At 36.2% G+C, this 20,945-nt stretch overlaps 1 protein-coding gene across 1 annotated transcript in view; it reads left to right on the top strand.

Moving 5' to 3' along the window:
* SELENOI (selenoprotein I) overlaps positions 1 to 18,348 on the top strand; it is a 39,340-nt gene extending 20,992 nt beyond the window's left edge. The window contains exons 6-10 of the mRNA XM_019735345.3: positions 442 to 550; positions 6,342 to 6,390; positions 7,775 to 7,955; positions 9,315 to 9,497; positions 11,711 to 18,348. Coding sequence (XP_019590904.2) covers positions 442 to 550; positions 6,342 to 6,390; positions 7,775 to 7,955; positions 9,315 to 9,497; positions 11,711 to 11,809 — 621 coding nt within the window. The 3' untranslated portion in view covers positions 11,810 to 18,348. The remainder of the gene's footprint in view (positions 1 to 441; positions 551 to 6,341; positions 6,391 to 7,774; positions 7,956 to 9,314; positions 9,498 to 11,710) is intronic.
* The last annotated feature ends 2,597 nt before the right edge of the window (positions 18,349 to 20,945 follow it).

The raw sequence follows: 20,945 nt of genomic DNA, 5'->3' as shown, positions 1-20,945 counted from the left end.
TTTCAGTGAATACCAAGCTGTGTTTCGTCTTAATAGGCTTGCTGTTAACTCTGCCTATCTTTGAATCCCAGCTGTTTTTAGGTGCCCATTTGCACCTAAGGCTCCAGTAAAGAAGCAGAAGTCGGAGTGTTCTTGATTAAGAAAGTGATTGGGTGGGGGAATTGAATCATCTTACAGCTTAGCCAATTTAGGAAGTGCCGTAAAGTGTTCCAAATGATGGCCGGTTGCTTGCATTGTCTAGAAGTTAGTTATTTTATAGCATTGTTCTCTGAAAAAAATATTTTTAAAGTCAAGAGACTTGTCACAATATCAAACTTAAACACATCTCTTGCTTTTACTAAAACTGTTTGATTAAACTTATGCTACATAAAGCGTTATTGACTCCCTGATCTTTCCAGCTGTTAATGCCTCTGTATGCTTTTGTCTGCATTTTCCTTCCAGACTATTTCTTTTGTCTACATAGTGACTGCGATTGTGGGAGTTGAGGCCTGGTATGAACCTTTCCTGTTTAATTTCTTATATAGAGACCTATTCACTGCAATGATTATTGGTAAGAAGCTCCATGTTGAAGCCTGTTTTAACATCACTTTGTTATAAAAGCCAGTGTTTGAGTATAACAAGCAGCAACACCCTTCCCCCGCCCCGTTGTCCTGCAGCAAGCAGAACAACCCGACACCCCTGTCGGATTTGAACCTAATCATTAAGGAAAAATAAGCTTTCTTTGTCTTGTGGTTTTTTTGTTGTTGTTGTTCAGCATCAAGGTATTTCTAATCAGAAGAAAGTACCAAAATAGATAACACAAACCTTGTAAACTAATTATTCATATTAACCTAGACTGTATCGGAGGATCCATGTGTAGGTGACATTTGGTATAGGTTTTCAGTTTATCTCAAAGTTGAACAGTATTAGTTTGTAGGAAATAGAATAGATGCAACATAAAGATTACTTTATAATACATCCATTCCAAAAATTGAGCCTCTCTTCAGCTCAGGTGTCCTTATGCCGCTGAATGCTGGGTCAAGTTTTTTGATAATGGTAATGTTTCCCTTTTGATTTTAGCCAAGGGGGGTATCTACAGGATGATTGACTGGGTGGGGAGAGTGTTTTCTGTGGAGAGAGGCAAGAAAGGAGGAATCTGGATTATTTTGGGGCATCAGGTGTGGCACTAAGTACCTTTGTCGAAGTAAAAAAGCATACTTGTTGGCTATTGCTCTGTTTCCTTATCTAAAAAAATAACTCTGTTGGTGAACGTTGGTAATGAAATGGGAATTAGGTAAGGTTTAGAAACAGCTGAGAAGATGGTGCATTAGGCATTGACTTTTAGAAAAGGAGTGGTTTGGGCCTTTTTCTGTGGCTCTGGACCACATATATTTTAGGAAGCCTGCTGTAATCCACCCAATGTTCACTTTTTGGTATCTATAGTAAACCGTGATTTCTTCACCTTGAAAAGTCTAGCTGGTTTTCATCTCCTACCATATAGTGAATCTTTTGATTTAAGCAACTTGTCCTATGTATGGCAGGTTAGCTGCATTCTTCTACGTTTAAAGGTTAAATTTAAAGATAAGGTGGGATCCTCCTAAGTGAGATTTTTTTTAATGTTAAGTGGGTACTTTAATAGGCACCTACTTTTCTTTGTAATTCATAAGTTTATCTGAATTCTTCCCTCAGAAATAAAACAAAAGTACACACGTTTCTTTGCAAATACATAAAGTAGCTTTTCCTGTAGTAGATGTGAGCAGACACAGAGATAGAAGGGCTGTGGGGCCTTAGCTGCTAAGTTTCTGCCAATGTTTGGTAGTGCTAGTATTGGGGTGCACTAGAGCCTCCAGTGAAGCAAGGAATGAGAAAAGGGGAGTAGGAGGTGGAGTGGTTTCAGTTTGCCATTAGGGAAGGTTACATTCTTTGGGTAGAACTGACAGGCCACCAAGATAGAAAGCAGGATTCCACCTCGCATTTTTGCCCTCCTTTTATTAGTAAAAATTTTAAACATCTATAGTCTTTCCATTCTTTATACTTTTATGTAATAAATCCCTATCCTTCTACAGTTTTCAATACTAGTGCCAATCTTGGTTCAAATGCACCACTGTCTTATAACCCTTGGTTTATTTTATGACATATAATCTTTTCTACTTGCTCACATATTTGTCATTTCTGCTGCACCTCATTCCTTTCTGTGCATCTGACTTAAAACACGGTGTTCTTTCTCGGAAGTCGGAAGGCCTTCCTTTAGCATTTCTTAAAGTGCAGGTCTGGTAGCAGTGTGTCTTCTCAGTTTTTGTTTATGTGAAAATATCTTGATTTTGCCTTTACTTTTTCTTTTACCACTTTGAATATGTCATTCTAAGGTCCCGGGGCATCCATTGTTTCTGATGGTTATCTTAAGTCTATCTTGTGAATGTTTCATTGAACCTATCATTTAAGTTGTACTTTTCAGCTCTAAAATTTCCATTTGGTTCTTCCCATTTCTCTGTTGAGAGTCCCTATCTGTTGTTCATTATCACCATATTTTCCTTTAGTTCTTTGAACATATTTAAAATAGCTACTTTAAAGTCTGTTTGCCAAGTGCAACATCTGTTTCTGTTGATTACCTTTTTTAAAAAAATTTCTTTGTATGATGCATTTTGTTAATTATATTTTCACTGTGTCATTCAACATGTTCCTTTGTCTTTTTTCTGTAAACTAATAGTTAGATCTATAGACTTGGTTAGATACAAGTTTGTTTTTTGTTTTTTTGGCAACAATACTTATTAGGTAACGGTATTTCTAATTCATCACATTAGGAGGCACACAATATCAGGTTGTCTCTCTATTGTTTTGATGTGAATGGTGATCAGAGGGTTGAGATATTGTATGCCTGTTCCCATCTATTACAAAGTTTTGCATTAGCTCTTCACCTAATAGAATTAACAGACATTGATGATCGTTGCTTAGAAATTCATTCATTCAGTGGATAACTAGGGGAATAAAGTTTGTTTTTAATAAAATATCTCATAAATTCATACTGATAATTTTAAATCAGATTCGAAGATACAGATTTTTTACTTAATCCCATTGATCTTACATTTGTATACTTTAAACTGTGACACGTCTTTGTTTTCAATGATAGAAAATAATTAATTTACTTTATTCTACAAAATACTCACAACAATTTCAGAGTACAGTTCCAAAGGCAGCAACAACATGATTACTGAAAATTGTTTAAGACTGTGGTTCTCTGAGGTTCCATTTGTCCTTATGGTTTATCCTACTAGAAATGCCCAGTCAGGTTACTATATTTTAAGGTTACCACTCTGTGGCTATGCCACCAACTGTGGATATGTATATTTAAGTTTGTTTCATTTTACTTTTGATTTTTAGAGATTACTTTTTCTTTTAAAATTGATTTTTCGTTTATAATGATGTAAAATATTCACATGATTACAAAGTCAAATCGCTGTAAAAACAAGGTATAATCAAAGGAATCTAGCTTCTATCACTACCCGTGATCCTCTCTTCCTTCATAGTTAACCATTCTTAGATGTGAATTACTGGTTTATTTTTTTTACTGTTTCTTAATATAAGTGTGTGTGTGTGGGGGAGTGGGGATTATCACCCCTTTTTGTAGATAAATGGTAGCGTGCTGTACAATTTCACTGTACTTGCCCCCCCCACCCGCTTAATAGTATATCCTAGAGATCACTGCATAGTGATACATAAGGCTCTTCCTCCTTCCTTCTTACAGCTGCCTGCTGCTACATTTGTGGATGTGCCACAGTTTATTCCATCAGCTTCCTACTGGTGGACATTTGGGTTATTTCCAGTCTTTTTGCTGTTACACAAATTGCTGCAGTGAAGTCTTATACATATATATGTCTTTTCATATTTTTGTCAGGGTAATTTGAAAGAAATCCCTAGAAGTAGAATTGTTAGTAAAGGACAAATGTATGTAATTTCACAAAATATTCCCATATTCCCTTCCATATGGGTTTACTTCAAATTCCCACCCGCTGTGTATGAAAGTGTTTGTTTATTTACAATTTCACCATCATAGTATATTGTCAAACTTTTGGATTTTTGCCAATCAGATAGGTAAGAAATGATGTATCGGTATAGTTGTAATTTGCATTTCTCTTCTGATGAAAGGACTTTTCTGGTGTTTAAGAACCATTTGTGTTTCTTTTTTCTATATACTTTTTATATATCTAGCCAATTTTTGCTGTAGGATTGTTAGCTATTTTCTTTATTTTTAGAAACTTCATGTATTAGGTACATTGATCTTTTGATACAAATTATAATTTCCCCTTTGTTTGTCTTTTTCACTTTCCTTAAGATATGTTTTTCTTGGTGGTTCTATTTAATACTAAGCCTAGAAATGTGAGGAATCAAAATATTTTGTGTGACCATGTTATCCTTGGAATATATCTCATTCTATTTAATTCTTTTTTTAATGAATTCTACTCTAATTTTTCTGTAGCTATTAAGTTTCTTATATTATGAAGTCCGGGTCTCCCATGGCAGTATGAAAAGCAGGCCTGCATATGTGGGTTCACAGTAATATCACTATTATTATATAGAGTTTAATAGATAAGTATTTAAATTAACAAGTACTGTTTACAGAATGTGCCGTAAGTGGCAGTTAGAGAAGAAATAATAGATTCATTCATTTTTTTTGGCAGTCTGTATAGAGCCCAGGCTTTTCTGTATCCTTACTGTACTTAACTATTTCAAGATGTTTTAAAGTACAAAATACTCTTGGTAGCAAATCTTTTGCAAGTTTCTCTCAGCCTGTTTCCAACACCTCAGAGCTACAGGTAATTCTGTATTAATTCATTTAGCCCTGGCTCCCTTTCAGCACTTCCCAGCTTGACATGGAGTCAGCTGCTAAAATTTTCTGAGGACATGGAGGGCACAGTTTATCTTCTATTCCAAGATCTAACTTGGGGAACCGTGTTCCAATTGGACTTGGAAATAGCAGAGATAGTTATCTTTTGAGATGAGATTTTTGTTTGGTAGATTATAGTCTTTTCATCTATTTTAGGAAAATGTCTTAATAATTGTTCTGAAGGGATGTTTTTCAACCTTTGAGCCTTACAACCATAGCTGCACTGACCTTCCCACCCCCAGCCAGGTACAGTCATCAGGAGTCCAGAGTGCACAAACGAGGGCTAATATATTGTGTGACGAACTAGGGCTAATATATTGTGGACAAATGACGTGTTCAGAAAGTATCACATATATTGATTTAGAGTTTGAAAGAGAGAAAGATCAGGAATTTACATCTTTATAGATCATAGAATCAGAATTTTAAAGATGCAAGGGACACTAGAAAATCACTTAACTCGTTCACATTGTATAACTGTGGAGTCTGAACATCAGAGAGATTGTCTGATTTGCCCAAGAGTATGCACTCGAATTTGGAGTCATCTTCAGGAAGCTTGTAATTAAAGCTTAACAGAAACTTTCCTGGGAGAGAGTAGAAGCACAGTAGAATGTCAGTTAGGAATACGCAGGGAGTAGATTTGCCAACAAAGGGCATCAAAGGAATGGTTGTGTGTCTAGCAGGAACATTGGGAGAAGGGAATCACATGGCAAGGGGAGGAAAGCATTGCAATTAGTGGATAGTCAACAGAGGCATCTTTCTTAGAAGACAAGAGTGAAGAAAGGACATTGAATTTGCTCATCAGGTCAGCTTGGTAAATTTCAAGGGTACAACTTCTGCCGAATGGGAGGCAGAATGAATTAAAGAGTACTGAGGAATTAAGACAACAGAAAATTTTGGCATGATTGGAAATAGTCAATAGTGAGGGCAAAAGCATTGGTAGGGTTTCTTGGGAAGGCCATCCTTGTTTTTAGGATTGAGGGGAAAGAGTCAGTGTATGGGGCAGGGGAAGAAGTCGAGAATGCTAGGGAGGTAAAAGTAAGTATAAATGGGAGACAGCAGAATCCACTAGTCACCATTCTTCCAATAGCTAACCCTTATTGAGTAGTATGTTATATACCAAGTACTGTTTCAGGTGTCTTTACATGTAATAATTCATTTAATTCTCAAAACTCTGGGGTTGATACTACTATTGTCTCTATTTTATAAAGGAGGAAATTGAGGCACTGAAAGGTTATAACTTAACTGAAGTCACTTAACCAGTTGCTGGTACAACCAAGATTCACGTTCAGTCTGTCTCCTTGATGTCTGTGCTCTGAACCACCCTTCCAGTTGTAAATATTGTTCAGAAAAGTATTTAGTATTTAGTTTTATTACAAAAGTAAACTGAAACTGAAAATTATTGGGTCTAAACATATTACATATTTTATATGTAAAAGTCACTCATGAATAATAATCATAATTTAAATTTTCTTCCTTTTAGGTTGTGCATTATGTGTGACTCTTCCAATGAGTTTATTAAACTTTTACAGGTAAGTACTTTATTTTTTAATTGGTCAAGAAATAAAACCTTTAGAAATTATTATTTAGATGAGTTTTAGGATCTCTTTTCCTTTTGGAATCTGAACATTTTGAAAAGGTCCTGAAACCTGTATTTGGAATCTAGCGAGGTTAGGATAATACAGGGTATCGGTGGTGGCTTGTGTAGTCACTTGAACCATAGCACAGAACTACTCGTTCTTTTGTTAGAGTGTTATTACAGTTTGGGGCTCACCACTTTTCTAATTTGTCATTTTTTTGTGAGTGAAACTATCTACCAGGAAGGAGTATGCTCCTGTTGAATATTGATTATCTCTAAGTTTACTTACCATGATCATAAAATACAAAAAAAACAAACAAAAAAAACTTCTAAGCTTGTACAGTTTAGGACCAAACCCCTAGACCTATGCTAACTCTTCTCAAACAGTACTGTATAGAAACTCCTATCTGGGCTTAGGGTGGTGTGTGGGGAGGTGAGTTGCTCAGGTGGGGAGTTACATTTCTCTGATCTATGCACTTCCCCACCTTTGTGCAGCCATACTGAATTTCTTTTTGTGACCTAAATATATTCTGCTCTTTCCCTTCTCAATATTTTTGCTCCTACTGTTTCCTCTACTTTTGTACTTCCCACTTCATCCTTCAGCTCTCAAATCTGTCTTGCAGAATCCTCTCCATGTCAAGCCAATCTCTATTGAATCTTCTGTTTATTGCAGCTGGCAGTCTTTCATAGAAGCCATAAAATTCAGAGCTCTGAAGGCCTTAGAGATTGAGTCATTTCCTCCTCCTTTTCTAAAGATGAGGCAGCATCTTGGCCAAGAGCCTAAAGTCAGTGGCAGAACCAGGACTAGAATTTGCGGCTCTGATCAGATGAGCCCACAACTAAATGTCAGAATGCCCTCTGTGCGCCTGGTCACCAGTGTACTGTCGGCAGTCTCATTGAGAGTTGTCCACGTGGGTTATTCGCACTCTAAGTTCCGTATCACTTTGTATCATAGTAGCACTGGGAGGCCCTCTTCTAGTATCACTTTGTATTCATTGTATTTTCCCTATTAGAATATAATCTCATAGAACAAAAACCAAAGGTCATTCACCTTTTCATTCCAGAGGTAAAAATGGGACTGGGTCAGAGGACTTCAGTTCTAGTCCTGGCCCTGCCACTTGGTAGCAAGTTGTGTAATTTAAAATCTCACATCCTCACTTAACCTGTCTGTTAAAATGGTGTTAGTAATTAATGTTGGTGCTACCAATGCCATAGGATTGTGGTGAGTATAAAAAGAGAATAAATATGAAAATACTTTGAAAACGATAAAATACAAGTACAGTGTAAGTTTTATATGTAATAACGTTCTTTGTATTACTTGATTTTTTTTTTTCCAGAAGTTATAAAAATAACACCTTGAAACACTATTCAGTCTATGAAGCGATGGTTCCCTTCTTTTCTCCATGTTTGCTGTTCATTTTGTGTACGGCGTGGATCCTCCAGTCACCTTCAGATATTTTAGAGATGCATCCTAGGGTTTTCTACTTTATGGTTGGGACAGCCTTTGCCAATATCACAGTAAGAGTTCTTTCTTTGACAAGTCATTATATAAGGAATACATGAGAGAATTGGATAATTTGAGAAACTATACACAGTATTAGAATAAGCAGATTTTAATTTAGAGATATTGTAATCCACGATTTGAAACAATAATAACCTCCAAGACAGAACATGCTGAAAATTATTTTATTTTTTCCTTTAGAAACAATAGGATTTAGAGACTGCAGTAGTATTTTGGAACCACAGCATGTTTAAATTTTTTGTTTTGGTTGCCTGCTGAAGAATTCATGGAATAATTTATGTATTCCCTTCAAACTATAAATATTATTAACAGTGTAGTTTAAATGGCTGCAGATCTAATGATTCATTTAGGGAGGCTGAAAGGGTTTTTGAGAGAGAGAAAACACATGGCACACACACACATACCTCCCACTCTCTTTTTAAATCAACAACGTGGAATTTAAAAACTATGTAATAAATACAACATATTTTTAAAAATCCCTTTCTCTGCTATGGTGTAGCAAGAGAGCAGACAGAAAGGAGAGATAAGTACCATATTTCCCTGAAAATAAGGCCAGGTCTTATATTAATTTTTGCTCCATTAGGGCTTATTTTCAGGGGATGTCTTATTTTCTCCATGTACAATAAGCTACATTTATTCAAATACAGTTATGTCATCTTCTTCTGGAATATCGTCATAACGCACTAAATGCATCCATCTGGCTGAGATCTTAACGGGGGTTTATTTTCGGGGTAGGTCTTATTTTCGGGGAAACACAGTAGAAGTTGAGAAAAGAGCTTGATAGTCTTGATAGCCAGGAAACCTATGCTCTAAGAGCTCAGGTCCTTAATAAGTTTATATTTTGTTACTTAGCCACGGAGCTTATGCTTCTATGTATATAAAAAGTATCTATGAAAGAATAAAACTGTATTTGAGTAAGGTAAAAGGAGCCAAAGAAGTTTTGAGGTGTTAATATGGTAATATGACTGAATTGTAGGTAGCATCTCATCTCCATGAAGAAATTTAGTGTGTAGGTATGTGGCAGGCTGTTTTGAAATTTTTCAGATAACATAAGATTCTTAAAATTGAGAGAAATTTCTCTTACCCAAACTGTTACCCAGTGGAAGAATACCTTCTACAGCATCCTTACTAAATTATTTTCCAGACTCTTACACACACATGGCCTGAGGGTCCATGGGTTTGGAAGTGGGGCAGAGGTCCAGTTGGCCCCTGAGCAGTTGAGACTACAGAACTTAATAATGTAATGGAAATGTGTTGGCTCCTGTACTTGAACACTTTTTAAATGTTGGAGTGACAATTTTGGAAGTGGTTCGCTAATTAAATTTTTATCCTTTTTTTTTTTTTTTAACTACAAGTGTCAGCTGATTGTTTGTCAAATGAGCAATACCAGGTGTCCAACTTTGAATTGGTTGCTGGTTCCTCTCTTCTTGGTTGTCATGGTGGTAAACTTCGGAGTTGCCTCTTATGTTGAGAGCATTCTTCTGTATACATTAACAACTGCTTTCACTCTGGCCCACATCCATTATGGAGTACGAGTGGTGAGTAATCTAGAGCAAAACTAGTTCTATTTGGTTCTTATAAATAGTGGAAAGAAGGTTAAGGGAAAATTTCAAAAGAAAGTTTGTTTATTATAGTAGCTGGAGAAGAATTTTGGTACATTCTCTAAATTTTGGATAATATCCAGGTGTGTAATTTTATATATTATTTCTCTAATGAATACATTATAATAACTATAACTAATTTAAAAACTGGAAAATTATTATAAGGAATTCTTGTTTTTAAGAGGGTAGAAATATAAACCATTTTCTTGGTAAATAGAATTGTAAACTCTCTTGTGCTTTTAATTATATAGGACCAGATAATCCCATTTGTTGATTATTTATTTCTATACATGCTTCTTTAGCTTTAGGAGCCTTTTTGTTGCTTGTTAACATAATTTGTAAGGAAACTGAAACTGGTTTTGTAGCATTGCCTCCCTTCCTTCCCCTCCCTAATTCTATAAGCAATGTGGTAAGGGAGGTTAGAATTCAGACTAAAGGAAGGCTTTTGCATTATTTGAGGTTTTTACTTCATCTGTGCTATTCCTGAGCTCTCATCAAGAGAAATAATAAATAAGGGGAAGTATAGAAGAGAAAAGATTTAAGAAGTAGTTTGCAAACCTTAATACTCTCTTCTAAAATAAGAGACTAGTTTCAGGACAAATGAACTAAGACAGGTATAATAAAATGAAAATCAGAACCATGCAGTTTGTTTTCGTTTTCATCACACATTAACATTCTTTTGTAATTATTTTACATATTTTAGCATGGTTTCATAATTATGATTTTTAAATGCTATAGTATATTCCATCAAGGAGATGGCTTAAAAATTACCCAGTTTACTTAATCATGACCCAGTTATTTTAATCATTTAGGTTATTTCCAAATTTTCACTGTTAGAATGTTGGAATGAACAGTCTGGAATAATATTTTTTTCTTTCTTTTGCTTTATTTTCTGAGGATAATTTCATCGCAGTGGGGTTATGTAGAAGGGTATTCACATTTTTATGTCTCTTAAAATGCTGGCATTTGGTACACTTGTTTTAAAAAGAACCCTGCTGTAAATCAGTTTGAAAATAAAAATATCTTTACTTATATACTGTCGGACATGTTTTTAAAATGGGGGGCACCTGTCATGCTTGATAACAACTATATTTTGCATATGTTGCTAAACACAGGCTTTCTTCCCTTAGTGTTGCTCCCCAAAGTAGCCCACATTTGTTGGAACAAAATAGATGAAATTATTATGGAAAAAATGATAAGTCTATGAATTATGATATGAAGACGTAATTGTTTGTTTTTGTATGTGCAAATTTGACATTATATACTTTATATCAATACTTGTAGGCCTTTATCTTGGTATTTTATCAGCCATGTGCATGAAGTAGAACACAATTGCCATGTCTTTCATCATTGTTTTAACTTACTATAACCCTTCAGAAGCATATCTTCAGAAAATCATACATTAAACCAAACCAAACCAAAACATAATTTCTTTAAATTACAAGAGCACTACATTTTTATTATTAAAAATCTAGAAAATAAATACAAGCTAACTGAAAGAAATTCCAGGGGTATCTTGTCTGTCTTTGTGCTCTCTTACCGCTTCCTCAGCTTCTGGCCAGAAGGTAGAACTTGCTAAGGCCCACAAAACATCCCCTTGAACTATTGAAATATAAATAATACAAATAAGAATAGAAATAAGAAGTATCAAACAAGTGATATTTACTAACTGGCACATAACCATGCCCTTGCTTATCCACTAGGGATACCCTAAGTAATATGGCCTAAACCTCCCAAAATTGACAGATCTAGCTTTATGCTGTTTCATCAGGATTAGGAATGATTACCTAGAAATGTTACAAAAAGCTGAATATACGTAAATATTTGATCTACGAGATAGTCCAAGTCAACTAACCCTATAATTCTTCAGTAGATTTGGATGTGACTCTGTATGGTCTGGAGGGCTCTGGAAAGACTAGAACAACAGAGTTAGGCAGACCCAGGTTTAAGTGCTAACTGTCCCAGGCGGGTTCTAGTACTCTCCTTTAGCCATCTAGCTCTATAGCTCTCCTAACTCAGAAAAATCTTTCATTATTTCTGGTGATTTTCGCTGTGTCAGTAAATTGTTGTCTCCAGAGGATGAATTCTGTGTGCTTTAAAAAATGATTAGGTACATATTTGTCACTGCCTCATGTTCTGGTTTTCTATAGGTAAAGCAACTGAGCAACCATTTTCAGATTTACCCCTTCTCATTGAGGAAACCAAACTCGGATTGACTAGGAATGGAAGAAAAGAATATTGGTCTGTAATCTACAGAAAGAAGTACTGTAAATAAGATGCTTGTAAATATTTCATCCATCACCATTGAACTAAACTGATCTGCTTAACAGACATGGGAACTCTGTGTGTGTGGTACTTGTACAGCAGGAACGATACATATAATCTGAACTTGTGGAATTTGGAACCTACTAACTCCCAGCTTATTTTATTTTTTATAAAACCATGTGACCTTTTGGTTAAGCATAATGTATATTAGACCAGCAAAATGTTCCTAGTAATTTTAGGTTCATGATTCCATGATGTTTTGGTTCATACATTCAGAAAACCACAATATGTTTTCATATTTGGTACTTAGTAGTAAGTCTTTAGGCTGTGGAAGCTATCAGTAGTCTATGTCTAATATAGGGAAAAGGTAAGAGCAAGTCACCTTCAGCAAGAGATGCCAAATGATTACAGAACACTATACAGGTTTGCCAAATACTGCTTTCTCTTTCCCATGGAAATGCCCTTGTCCTAATGTACTAAGAGAGCTAAGCATATATATATATGTATTTATACATACATATATACATATACATATATACATACATATATATATATATTCTCTAGTATTCGGGCTCTCTTTGTTATGGAATAGATCTTGGTAAGGTAAATGGTTTAATTTTTAAAGAAAAATATTCTGTTGAGACTTAGAGAATGGATTGTAATTGTAGTTCACCCATTGGCATGGTTTATTGTTTAAGTGTGGCATTTTCCCTCCTCAGCTGCAAGTTGATGAGATTTGGTGCCTGTGAACTATGATAAAATGAATGCACATGGCAGTGTCAGTCTTAACAATAATTACTTGTGAGGAACATAGATAAACTTCCTTATAAGAGAAATTTACTTTGGGATTAGGAATCTCTTGAGCCTCTCACTATGAAATTCCTACTGTGAACCTCACTAGAAAATTAGTTTTCTGATTCAATTTGTCCTTTTTTCCTTCTTCTCTTTCCCTCTGCCTCTTTGTGTGGAGGGGAGAGTGCTGTTTTTTATTTTATTCAGGACAAAGATGTAGGAGAACTTCTCTCTTCCCCAAATTGCTCACCTCCCCTCTTGAAGAAAATTTTTGATATATATGCCTTACTGAGTACGTATTCCCTTTAATATGACTTAGAGTAATTTTTGAGGTTTACTGACAAACATAAAAATCTCTTTGACTTTAGTATGATTTTATAGATCACACCTTTTCATGAATGTGGATATTTTCCTTTATTTCTTTTTGACTTTTTCTCCATTTACTTTGGTGGTGGTGAAATTTACTTCCTACTTTTATTTTCCCCTGAATGAAGTTTGTGCTTGAATGAAAAGTGTATCTTAAACCCTTTTTTTGGATGGATTGCACTTGGATAAAATAGGCACCACTGTGTTGATATGTAATTACCGTCATAACCATTACTTATCTATGAATGTGGCCATCTTTAAATTGAATTATAATGTATTCCTTTGTTAAATTTCTGTCTGCTGCTTTGTAAAAATAACTATGTAATTGATATTTTAATTTTTAAATTTGTAAATTCTAATCATTGTCATCTAGTTTATTAGAAATGAAGAGTCAAGGAGCTAACTCATGATTCTGTACTCAATTTTAAAAAGGTAAAGATTGAGGTATTTTTGGTGACCTTCTCTGAGACAAAAATGAACACTGACAATAGGTGACAAATTGATTCAGGAAAATGTGCATGTTTGTTAATAAGTTGTCATGATGGAGGTCAGAGAATGAAACAATTAAGTGAAGGTAACACAATTTTTTGTATACTTTGTTCTGTGTCATCTTAGAATTGAACTGGATAAAGTGTTAATTTGGGCTGGGAACAAAGCTTTGTTTTAAGATTTCTAGGCTAATCATTTTACTAGTTTCTTGACTTTGTACATGAGAATGAGATTAATCTGTATTATATAAAAAAGGAACTGATAAATATTTTAAAAAATGACACATTTGGACCACAGGCTTTCTTCACCTTGTACAGTATAGTAAAAAAAAAAATACCCGGCACTTCTGGCGTAGGGTCATGTCCTGTAATTTTGGGGCTATTTTGCCTCAAAGTGTGTTTCTGCTCTCTTTCTGTTGCCTTAGGTTTATTTAAAAATTCTTTTGTGCCTATACTTTATGATTTATTTCCCTGTGGTGGTAAAGAATTATACCTACTCAGTTTTATTGACATAGATGATGAAAGAAAGATGGCTGTCAATGAGGTAAAAGTGAAACGGTAATTAACTGTTTCAGAATACTGTGAGCTTGTGCTTCTTTAGTGTACTGCTGACTCTTTCTTGGTTTAGTCTGCCATCTTGAAGTGCATCTTGAAAGCTTTCATTTGTTACATAATGATAGGAAGCCTGAAGCAAGATTTAATTACAATAGCTCTGTGCATTTATGTCATACCAATTATCATAACATTTCCAAAGTGTAAAAGATATTTCAGGTTTATGCATGATATTTTGGGGTGAGTTCACACCCTAGCCTTTCTCCCAGCGTACACTGAGCTGCCTTTTGGGGAGCAGTGGCATGGTTGGTCATCCATGCATGTTTTCTGTACATTTCAGAGTAGAGTGCCTTAGCCAGGCCAGAGGTTTGCTTTGTGTTTCTGCTGACCAAAGTTCCCTAGACCTGTAAGAAGTTTCTTTTCAGGTTATGGTATGAAAAATGTCCTTCTTGCTTATCAAAAAGTAATTCCCCTGTATTTGAGCGGGACATGGGATAGAAAAATTTAAAAGTACCTGGACAGAATATGTTAATGCCACCTTTTGTGATCCTTTAATAATATTTATGAGCTTAGTGCAACGCACAGTTTAAAGTTGTCACAATTTAAATCTCATTCCTCCACTGATTATAATATAATTTATGGATTTTAGTCTTAGGATAATAGAGTGAGTAACTTCCAAATAAAAAAACTAAATAGTCTTCCTTGGAATTTTGATAATATCATGTTTAAAATACTTTTAATTCTAATTTAAAAAGAAAGTTAAATGCCGACTGGGGTCCAGAATGTTACAGTACTACCACCAACATGTCATTTATTCTAACACAGAGCTATTGGGAAGAGGAGTGCACGTCTCGAGTGGTCCAAATTCTAAATAGATACCCCAAGAGTATGGATCATGACTTGGAGCCTGGGCACTGGGGGGATGTGCAAAGGAAAAAGCAGACACAATATCTACTTTAAGGGGAAGAAGGGATCACCTTAATGCCTAACGCCCTTAGTGCCCAATCATCTCAGTGTAATGCACAGTTGAAAATGGTCACAATTTAAATCGTCATTCCTCCATTAATTTCAAATTCAAATGTGAATTTGAAAGTTTCCTATGTGTTTAGTTTTCCAAGAATTAGTTTGTTTTGTAGTCAGTCATAAAGCATTTGGAATGTACCTTGCTTTCCAAAGGAGACTTTGTTTTTATAACCTACGGAGAATAAAAAGATAATCTGAAGGTGTTAGAATCAAAGGCTGCTTTCCCCCTTGTGTTTTAATTAGAAGTCTGTAACTCTTCAGTCTTCATCTGGGTTTCCTTTTAACCAGCCACTGCCCACCTGCCGTGTTGCTGCTAGATCTTGCCACATTCAGATCTCCTTGATTGCCTCAGATGTCTTATCTAGTCAAGGAATGTATGTGCCAGAGGGAACAAAGTAAATCTGAGAGGCTAGAGCTTTTGACTTTGGCCAAAACCAGATAGAGAAATTTTTGGTCGTGTTGATTCTTGTGTCCTGAGTGGCCTTTATCTTGACCTCCAGTTCTGGACTTGATTGAGCACTCTATAGGAGATTTGTGAAGTCACACTAGAAATTTCTTTAACCTGTGAGGTTTCTTTGCAAGGCAGCATGCCCTTTCTTGAATGCCCTGTGGGTGAATAACCTTATTAAGTTAGCTGCCAGTACTTGAACCTTTCTGGACGAAGTTTAACTAGTATGCTGCATTTGAGCGCTTTGACATGTACATTTAAAGTGACAGTTTTAACAGTAAAATAGTGTTAAATTAATCACTGTGAAACTTGAAAGTGTGATGCTCTACATTGTAGGAAGCTTAAGTAAATTCTGATTTTCTTTTATTAATTATGAAATCCATGTGATTTGTATATTTTACTTTTCATGTTTGACAGTGGTACAAATGACTGACATTGGCAGGCAGCTACTTTAGGGTATATAGTAAATCATGGTTGTCTGACTTTTCCCGAAAAAGTGGCGATATGTATACTTCTTCCTTGTGTGGAGCCATGGGAACTGGATTTATTGGCTGATTCACTTCCATTGTTTCTACAGTGCAAAATAAATGTAACCGTACTTTTTAACCTGTATGCTGGTAATATGCTTTGCTCTTTGGTAAAGAAATATGCAAAAGATAAAATCTGGCTGATTTTTATTTATTTATTTTTTTAACAGGGACCTGCTCTTTATATAGACAGATCTTAAGTGAGCTAATATTTAGGGTAGCAAAAGAAGTTTTGCCATTTGTAGCCCTCTCACAAGTGACCTGAGCAAGGCGGTCGTGTCGCATTTGGTCAGAAGGACCAGGTTCCCAGAATGGAAAGTGGGATGTGAACTGATTTTAGACTATTTTAACAAGGGCTTGTCTCTCTAGGAACGTCCACAGACCATTCACATTGTCTTACTCCTTACAGAACCATTCAGAAAACCAGGCTAACTCAGGGTGGTGCTGTTTTTAACGCATTTGAATTAGATCACGGCCATATAGTATCTAATGCTATATTGAAATTAGAGATAGGATGGAAAACACAAGTAGTTAACTGCCACCAAGTGCCTCACGGCTCTTTGGCTAATGTCTTCTCTTGAGCAGTTTCTATGGGTAACAATTAAAATTAGAATTCATTTTCTTTTTTTTTTATTAAAACATACACAATTCGCTATGAATTCTAGATACTGATATTCTTGACAAGCACTTTTTAATATCTAAAAAGTAAGTTCGTGACCAGGAACATGATTAGTTAGCACTTGATGTTATTACCCAGGTTTTAATTTTACAATTTCTATGAATACTGCATTATAAATCTGAATAACGTATCATTCAGTATCAGGCTTGAGTTTAATAACTACTAATTAAGACTGCTCACAATAGTAACATGTTTTGTAGGTTATTTTGTTTAGGTAACTTACCCCATTAGAGCAGCCGTTCAGGAGACAAAGACCCAACTGCATGTATTGATTTACTCATTCTGAAATGTGCCAAGAAAGCAGAATTTAGTATAAGCTCCAAATTAAAAAAAAAAGAAAAAAATTTTTTTAAGTAACATTTCCTCTGGGCAACGGGAATAATTGCCGAGGTGTAAACTGCCTGCTGTGGCCTTCTCCCCTTTCCCTCCCATCTAATAGAATAGATTAAATTTGTACCCAATTGTAGAGAAAGAATTGGATACTTTTCTGAGTAAGGTTTCGCCCTGTAACTAAGAATAGGTAGCAGGAATCATGGCCGAATCAATTATTGAGTTGTTTAGCTTGGTCCAGTTGCAGTTTGCTTTCTGTAGTATTCTGAACCAAAAGGATGGTTCCATCCCTTCTCAGGTACCTAGAAACAATACTACTTAAGCAACTGGAATCGGTTTGCTATAAGTAGAATGTGTTACGGAAGTAGATGAAGAGGAGCACATCTTATTTTCCCATTCAAGTGGTTTAATTGAACATGTTAGTAATTGGTCTGCCTAGGACTTGCTGTGTTCATGGTAAATAATGTAGCCTTTATTTTATCTGGTTATGTGTGGTGTATGTATATACATATTTAATATGTACACATATATTCTCTGTGCATATATATGTATGATATATTCATATAAATATGCGGTCTGCTCTTGATTATCGGCGAAGTGGTAAGCCCTCATTACACTTTACTCATGTTGACTTAATCTGCATATAGCCCATTACCGTGAAGCCTCTTCCCTACTTGGAGCCACAATCTTGCCTACTTCCAGTTCATCTCAGCCCTCAAGAAAGGCCCTTGAGATATATCACTTTCCATTTCCCTTTCACCAGGGATTATGGGAGCCAGGAAGACCACTTTTGAGAAAGATAGCTGCTCCCACCAGGCTTGAGGCTTCTGGGTCTAGATGATGATGGGACCCACTCCTATCCAGAAGGCAGCTCTGGGAGCGCTTGTGCTCCTGGGCTTGATGGGAGAGGAATCTAGCTCTTGCAAAAGTGGGGCTTCACAACTTGCTTAAATTCCATAGCTGGAATGTTGTGGTATCTTAGATAAGTCTTTGATGTACAAATGGAGTACAGCCATGCATTCCATCATTGTTTTTGCATCACAAGTCTTTGATGTACAAATGAGTACAGCCATTTCACCATTGTGTTTGCATCATCAGAATTACTGTTCCCCATTGTTGGCCCAGATAATCAAGACCTGACTGTTTCTTGCCACTGGATTCTGGAAGCCTTGCCCTTTCAACTGGATTCATGTTTATTTCTGCTGCTGTGAAACTCAAAAGTAATGCAGTAGGTTTTAATTTAAAATTGTTTAATTCTATTATTGATAAATATTTATTGTAATAAAAGTAAAGAGTAAGTAATTTTTAAATCCTTTCAGTTGTTTTCAGATTGTCTTCTTTGTTTTCCCTTGGTAGGTACAAAAGGGGAGGGAGCTCTGGGGAGAAAATTAATGTCCAGCCACTTGTCTCAAAGAATCATTGATGTCTTTGGAGCAAAACATTAAATAGGATTTTTTGTTTTGTTTTTAAAGAAAGATCAGCCTTGTTTGCTCCTGGGTGTTCTGTAATCCTGTGACTAGTTTCAAAAAGCATAGTTACTAGGCAGTTGGCAGTAGCAACTATTCATAATGTACTTTCTTGATTCCCCCAGAATTGGGTACCGGGCAATATATAATAATACCTGGGTCACACTGAAGTTAGTTTGTAAGGTAGTTGTTTCATACTCAAAACATTTTCCCATAGAGTGTTAATGTATGGTGTCAATTTTCCAGGCTAATTCCAAGAACCTAATAACCCACACTTAGTACCCCAAAACTATAGTATATATACAATAAGCACTTATAAAAACTCTGATTTTCTAGCATTGCTTTTGAGGAGAATATTTCCTGTTTTTTACATCAGAATTGATCTTTCAGTTCTGGCAATGGGCCTTGAAAAAAATCGTAACGGGTTTGAAGAAGGTGAAGGAAGAAATGTCCCAATTTTAACCCAGGCTAATTACCCAGCTGTGTGCTCTTAATCTGCTGCCCTCCCAACTTCTGGGTTGCCCTCGCAGTTACCTCTCCTTCTATCTGCACAGTTCAAACGTGTAGCCAGTCCCTGACACACCGCAGGTATGTGCTAGGTCACCACACTTGGGTTTCAATCTAAATTTAAAAAGACCTGATGCCGCTGCCGTGTCTTGCTCCACTTCTGCTCTCATCCTTTTCCCTCTGATCACAAATTTCCTGAAAGAAAACTTCCTAACTGCTTTCATTTTTCTTCTTTTCATTTTGAGTTTCTCAAGGCCACCCACACTTTTAATACAACTTTTTTTTTAAACTAAATTTTATTGGGGAAATATGGGGGAACAGTGCGCCTCTCCCAGGCCCATCAGCTCCAAGTCACTGGACCTCAATCTAGTTGTGGAGGGTGCAGCTCAGCTCCAAGTCCAGTCCTCAATCTCCAGGTACAGGGGTCACAGCCCACTATCCCATGCGGGAATTGAACCAGCAACCTTGTTGTTAAGAGCTTGCACTCTAACCAACTGAGCCATCCGTCCATCCCTCTGGAAGCTCAGTGGCAGCTCATTGTCTTCAATCTAGTTGTGGAGGGTGCAGCTCATTGGCCCATGTGGGAATCGAACCGGCAACCCTGCTGCTCAGAGCTCGTGCTCCAACCAACTGAGCCATTCGGCCGCCCCAATAACTGTTTTTTTTACTCATGTTCAACTTTGCAAGATTTGACTCGGGGCAAGTTACTTATTTTTTTTCTAAGCCTCAGTTTCTTCATCTGTAAAATGGGATTAGTATTACCACAGTTACGTGTTATGAATAATGCATGTAGTGTGTTTAGCACTGAGTGGTCTCAGGGAGGTGCTTGGTTTCTACTAATACCTAGTTCTCAAGTTTTTTACCTTTGAAGTTTTCCCTAAGCCATATGACCTACTCATGACTTCCCTTCCTACTCCTTTCATACCTTTTGTAGGCAATACATAAAGATGATGATGAGACAGTTCTAAAAATAACTAGAGATGAAGAAAACAAGATTGCCTTCTGAGAAGCTATTAGTATAATTCATATCAAATGGGAGATAGGGGGAAACCAAGAAATTATGTAAATGTTTGATGAATCCCCAAATCCCAATTTAGGTGATTCGGTGTGACCTTATGGATGTAGAATTAAGACGTGTGTGACTTAGTGTGCCAAAATTTAACCAACATAATTCTTTTTCGGGAAGAAGACTAAGCTGAAGTGAATGACCAGCCTGTAGCATGGCAAAGGAAGCCCATATGTCCAGGTTTTGCTTTTGTCACCCAAAACTTCCCCTGGGATGAGGGTGCCATGCCACAAGGACTTGACCTGTTTAGTCTTTGTGGCAAGTTGTACCCATCGTGGGCTCCTGAGTCCATTGTATAGCATCAAAAAATTTCCCAGTTATAGTTTGATCCCTTTGTAGGTCAGCCACATAGATGTGCTGGCCACAAGTCATAAAACACACACATGCCCTGTGTGTCAGTTGTAGTGTTTTGCTCAGTTTAGTGTATTCTCTATATGGTTTTCTTTTTTGAGCTTATTAGTGTAAGTCAGTTCTCAAAAGCAAGTCTGCTTTTGGAATATGGGCTACCAGTTGAGGACCAGACTCCAGGGGCCAGTGAATTCTCCTACGTCCCTCTCCCAAAAACCTCTCTCTCATCTGTGAGCCCTACTCTTGCCCACTACAGTCTCTTCAGGATCTCCTGTTACCACTCTAAAAAAAAAAAAATTAAATGAAAAAATAAACTTTATTTTTTGTTACATCAAAAATGATTTGTGTTCTTTGTAAATTTTTTTATAGAATGAAAAATCACCCATAGCTCTAACTCCCAGAGAACTTTGTGTTCTTCCCTCATTTTTCTTGTGTACATACTACATATATTTTAAATAAAATTGGGATCAGCCTCTACATACTGTGCTGCATAGTCTCTTCCTCTTTAATATATTTCGGATGTCTTTC

Source organism: Rhinolophus sinicus, chromosome 2 (assembly GCF_057876585.1).
Source record: "Rhinolophus sinicus isolate RSI-liver-muscle chromosome 2, RSI-T2T, whole genome shotgun sequence".
In the NCBI taxonomy this organism is placed as follows: domain Eukaryota; kingdom Metazoa; phylum Chordata; class Mammalia; order Chiroptera; family Rhinolophidae; genus Rhinolophus; species Rhinolophus sinicus.
This window is presented reverse-complemented; position numbering and strand designations above follow the sequence as displayed.